Here is a 5,300-nt window from a genome sequence, read left to right as displayed (position 1 = left end):
CCTCCATCTGCATCTGTCTGCACCTCCATCTGCACCTCCATCTGCACCTGTCTGCACCTCCATCTGCACCTCCATCTGCACCTGTCTGCACCTCCGTCTGCATCTGTCTGCACCTCCCTCTACACCTGTCTGCACCTGTCTGCACCTCCGTCTGCATCTGTCTGCACCTCCCTCTACACCTGTCTGCACCTGTCTGCACCTCCCTCTGCACCTCCGCCTGCACTTCACCTGCTGCATCAGCAGCCACAGTAAGCAGGTGTTTTTCTGTCTGCAGGTGAGGGACTGCCCTCAGAGCAGCTCCGGTTTCATCCGAGCCTCCAAGGAGCTGAAGAACAAAGATGGCTACAGCCAGGTCATCTTCTCAGGCTTCTGTAGGAAGGTACACCAACCGTTATCTTCTCCCTGCAGGTGAAACATCTCAGACTGAGGCAGCAGTCACACCTTTCCTGTTGTTTTGGGTTTTTGGACTCCAGCTACTTCTGCTCCAGAAAAACGAAGGATTTGATGAAACGATTATTTTTATAATTTATTTGTTCCTCCCACAACGAGCTCCTCGAGCTGCTTCTTACCTGAGCGTGTTCTCCTCTCCCAGGTGAACCGGTTCAACAAGAGCACGGACCGAGCCCTGCTCCTCACGGAGAAGAGCGTCTACAAACTGGACCCGAAGAAGCAGTACAAGGTTCTGAAGAGGCTTCCTCTGGACTCGGTGAGAACCGCACCTTTGACCTCTGACCTCAGCTGGACTGAAAGGAGGAAGCTTTTATTATCTTATTAAAGGATGAGCAGAGCTCTGTCGTCCTCCGGGCTTTTATTTTGATGTTTTGCTTCTCGGCGGAGGAGTTTTCAAAATAAAAGCTTCCAGGCTTTTAACCGTCTCTCCCTTCTGACGACAGAGACACATGTGAGACCCTGGACAGTTAAAACCTGACCCTCAGGAAGGAGGGGAAGGAGAGGGATTTGCATGTGAGTTCAGCTCAGGTGAAGAAAGTGGAACTTTTTTGATAAACGATTGGTTCAGGGTTCATAAAGGGTTAAATCAGGAGCTTTTAAAGCCTTAATAAACATTTATAAACCAGTAATAACACGCTCATACACTGAAGTTTTATACTTTAATGTCTTTTTTTTGTCGTCTCTAAAAATTCAAACATTCTTTCCAACTTATTGACAAAAGTTTGATTTTTAAAACCTGAACGATGAGGAGAACAGAGTCTCATTATTTGGCAGGAAGTGAGTCAAGGGTTTAATAACACCTTTATTTGTGTCAGGAAACAGCTGCAGTCCTCAGTGCGTCTCTGAACCTAAACACTTTAATTTAAATCTTTGTTATGGTTCTTTATTCGTTCTGATGAAGAGAAAAATCAGAGAAGAAGTCAGGCAGCAGCAGGCAGACCCACTTCCTGGCAGCTGCCATCGATCTGGGTCAGACTGGTTCTGTTTCCCGTCTCCATCATGTCTGACGTGGGGACAGAAGGAGTCTCGACCCATTTTAGCTCAGAACCTGCGAGGACGCGGCGGCGGCGGCGAGGACGGACAGATTCAGGTTTTCTGCTTCGTTTCATGACCTGATCTCAGAAACTGGATCAGAGGTCTCACAGGACCTCCAGCTCTAAAAGGAAAGTTAAAGTTACATCCAGCTTCGAGCTGAGGGAGTAAAATAACCGTAAAGACTTTTAAATCCACATCTGCCTGTGCAAAAGTCTTGATCCACCTCTAGTTTTCATTTTCCCTCCAAGGAACCAACCGTTGTGTGTTTATTCTGTTGTGTGTTTATTCTGTTGTGTGTTTATTCTGTTGTGTGTTTATTCTGTTGTGTGTTTATTCTGTTGTGTGTTTATTCTGTTGTGTGTTTATTCTGTTGTGTGTTTATTCTGTTGTGTGTTTATTCTGTTGTGTGTTTATTCTGTTGTGTGTGCCAGGCTGAGTTAAACTGAGAGTTTGTGTCCAAATGAAGTTTGTCTTCTTGTGATGGACTGGAGACATGTCCATGATGTCCCCCGTCTCAGATTCAGGAACCGTTACCTTCACACCACCGTCAGGTTGCTTTAGTTATTTCAGCAGGATTAGGACATTCCTGCAGGAAGTGCTACAGCTAGCTGCTGCTGCTATCTGTGCTTGAAAATAACCATAAACTTCTATAAGAGTAAGTCCAAACTGACAGTGGGGTAAAGGTTTGTAGGATCTCATGAACAGCTTTAACATTTTAGAGATTTGAGTTGTTCTAAGATCCATTTTGTCCGGCTCTGACCAGCCGTTAGCTCGTCGGTCCGGTCAGATTTTAACTCCGAGTCCTTCAGATGGATCCTCAGAAGAGTCTGCAGCTGTGACTCGAGCTGTAACCTCCCTGAAGGTTTCAGGAGAACCCGACGCACCACCGCCGCTCCGCAGGGTTAAAAACCGCCATATAAAGATGGCTGCTGTCGTTAAGCTGAGCTGCTCAGGCTGAGGAGGTCTGAACAGGAAGTCCTCCAGGTCAGAAACACCTGCCCGTCCGCTGTGCTCCTCCTGGGGTTCAGGCCTTCTGAGGAACGTTTCTGGTTCTGATAAACATTCAGCTGATCCTGCATCAGTTCCTGGTGAAAATGACCTGAGAGACGTTTTAATGGCTGCTGTTTCAGCTCCGGCCCTGAATGACTTCCTGCAGGAACCACAGATGTTTACCCTTCACTGAGGGGACAGGTTGTCCCAGAGTTTGTCCTTTTTTCAGGACATCCAGCACATTGTTGTCCTGGCGGGATTAACCTGAGCGAGCTGGGGGCTGTAAGAGGCTTATAATCCGCCGCCTCGCTTTCTGCTTTCTCTGCCCGGCTGTCGAACGGTCAGCTTCACCTGAACGCAGCTGGTTCTGGTTCTGGTTCTGTCTGCAGGACACCTAACTGGGTCAGTGTCCCTTCACCACACGTCCACGTGAGAAACAACATCCTGCGTCCTCTGTTCTCTTTATGGAGGATACAGAGAGCACCGAACACTTTCATTCCCAGAGCAGGAATCTGTCCCTGAATGTCTCCTGTTGGTCGTCCTGCAGGGGGACAGGGTTCAGGTCTGGGTTAGACTGTTGGACACGATCTGGGGACGTCCTGCTGAATGTCTGACAGATTCAGCCTGAATCTGTTTCTTCTGCCTGGATCTTTGCAGTCTTTTCTCGCTCCTGTCCCAACATTTCTAAAAGCAAAAATAAACAAAACATTTCTCCACAGTAATACAAGTTATTACTTTAAAAGTTTAATAAGTTTGTGTTCCACTGTGAATAAAATGTGGGGTTTATGACATCCTTTGAATTCTGCTTTAATTTACTTTTTTGCAGCTGGAGTTGAAGACAAAAATGTGAGAATAAAAAGTAAATTTTCACATCAAATCCCAAAACGTCATGTTTGCAGGAGCTTCTGGCAACATTTGGGTCAAAATTCACCAAACGTTTGCAAGCATGTTGCTCAGAATTATAAAAAAATAAATTAAAATGGTTCTGCAGAAGCTTCAGATGAAACTGGGAACGTTTTGGAAAATCGCTCACGAACGTTGAACACAATTTTTCACAACCTACAGATCTCTGTCTATTTATAAATGTTAAACTTGATTTGTAGAAAAATGTCCATCCAGATGATTCCACCTGCAGAACATCCACCTCAGCAGCTGTAAATCGTTGGAATTTATCACAAATTATTCTCCAAAAACTGTGAAAACATTTGTCAGTAAAGTGACGACCGCTGTTTACAGAAAAGAAGATTTAACTTCAGTTTCTCCCTCAGGTCACGGGGCTGAGCGTGACCAGCGGCGTCGACCAGATGGTGGCGCTCCACACGAGCCCTCAGGACGACGTCCTGCTGTGTCTCCAGCGAGGCGAGCTGTGTCCCAACCAGGACCGGGTGGGCGAGCTGGTGGGGGCGCTGGTGGACCACTTCGCACGGTGAGACGCTCCTGACGGTTCGCCGTTTGCTCTGATGGTCACGTGATCGATCAGCTGTTTCAGGAACGCTGCAAACATTAACTGATGTTAAAGAAAAGGTGACGTATTTGAGCAGATAACGTTAACGTTAAACCAGGTGAGCTCAACGCACCAAATACTCCAAACTCGAGCAAATTAAAGAAGTATTTTTATTACCGGGACAACAGAAGTCAAACACCGCGCTGCAGAAACTCACAACCAACCAACCGACCTTTAAACTTTATAAAATTATAAGAAATAAAACACTTTTTACACAATAAGTGTGAAACAAAATGCATTTTCAGCTTGAAAAGGGAGACGTGTGCCTCAAACTGTGCTGCCGATCAAACACCGTCTCTGCGCTAAGTTTGCTCACATCTAAGGAAGGTTTTATGCTTATTTACAGGAAAGAAATGCCCCATTTTTATAAAAATGACTGATTGTAACGAGAGGTTTGGGTCTCAGGAGGAGAAACCGAGGAAGAGGAGCAGTCTGCTGCCTCTCTTCCTTTGGTTCGTTAATGAAGCGACGCAGAAAGACGGAAGAAACCAGGAGCTCGTTTCTACTTCATGATCTGAAAACAACAGGAATGATCCTGGAGGAGCTTCCTGCCGGATGTCGTTTAACGTTTTTACTCCTGCGGGGTTTGAAGCAGAAGGTTTGAAGACTTCTCCGTCTAAATGTATTAAAATAAGACGTATTTTAGTTCCCGCTCCACTGGAGCTCAGCTGCCAGCCTCGGACTCCTGGTTCTGCTGGATGTTTCTGCAGCGTCGAACCCTCAACCTCACGGCTGATGTCTGTTTGCTGCGCAGACAGAAGCTTTTCTGTGTTTTTATCCTGCAGCTTGGAGCTTGTTGCTGACGCCGCTGATTAATTTGTTAGTTTACGTCAACATGAGGCAGTTTTTCAGTTTATTTATTAAAAATCTTCCTGCGGAGAGGCGAAATGAATGACGTCCAGCAGGAGGAGTGAGAGTCCTCTCAGGTCCTGAGAGTGACGCAGGTTCTCGGTGCTCTGATTCACTGGAACGCAGCAGCCCTGGAACATGAATAAATCCTCGCAGCGAGAGCTCATTTCTGATGGTTCTTCATCACCGCCGGGTGTTTAAAAGTCACGGAGGATAAATTATTAAACGCTTGTTATGGATCTGTGATGTTTCGCAGCAGCTGATTGGACGACAGAGATGAAATTAGAAAACTAAAACAATAAAAGGAATAAAATAAAAGTATTTAGTAGAAGTCAGTCGTGTTTGGAGCCAGTTTGGTCTCAGGATCCGGCAGATGGCGGCGCCCCCAGTCTGTGTTTGACTTCCTGTTTTCTGGTTTTTATGAGACTTTAGGTTAGTGTTGTTTTTGGGGGGGGGGGGGGGGGGGGGGGGG

General features: G+C 46.3%; 1 protein-coding gene across 1 annotated transcript in view; it reads left to right on the top strand.

Moving 5' to 3' along the window:
• Positions 1-5,300, top strand: part of myo1g (myosin IG) — a 32,351-nt gene that overhangs the window by 20,635 nt on the left and 6,416 nt on the right. Inside the window, exons 20-22 of the mRNA XM_017436326.3 lie at positions 275-379; positions 593-706; positions 3,744-3,901. Of these exons, the coding sequence (XP_017291815.1) occupies positions 275-379; positions 593-706; positions 3,744-3,901 (377 nt within the window). The remainder of the gene's footprint in view (positions 1-274; positions 380-592; positions 707-3,743; positions 3,902-5,300) is intronic.

Source organism: Kryptolebias marmoratus, linkage group LG5 (genome assembly GCF_001649575.2).
Source record: "Kryptolebias marmoratus isolate JLee-2015 linkage group LG5, ASM164957v2, whole genome shotgun sequence".
Classification (NCBI taxonomy): Eukaryota; Metazoa; Chordata; class Actinopteri; order Cyprinodontiformes; family Rivulidae; genus Kryptolebias; species Kryptolebias marmoratus.
The sequence above is the reverse complement of the archived record's forward strand: the minus strand, read 5'-3'. Positions and strand labels throughout refer to the sequence as shown.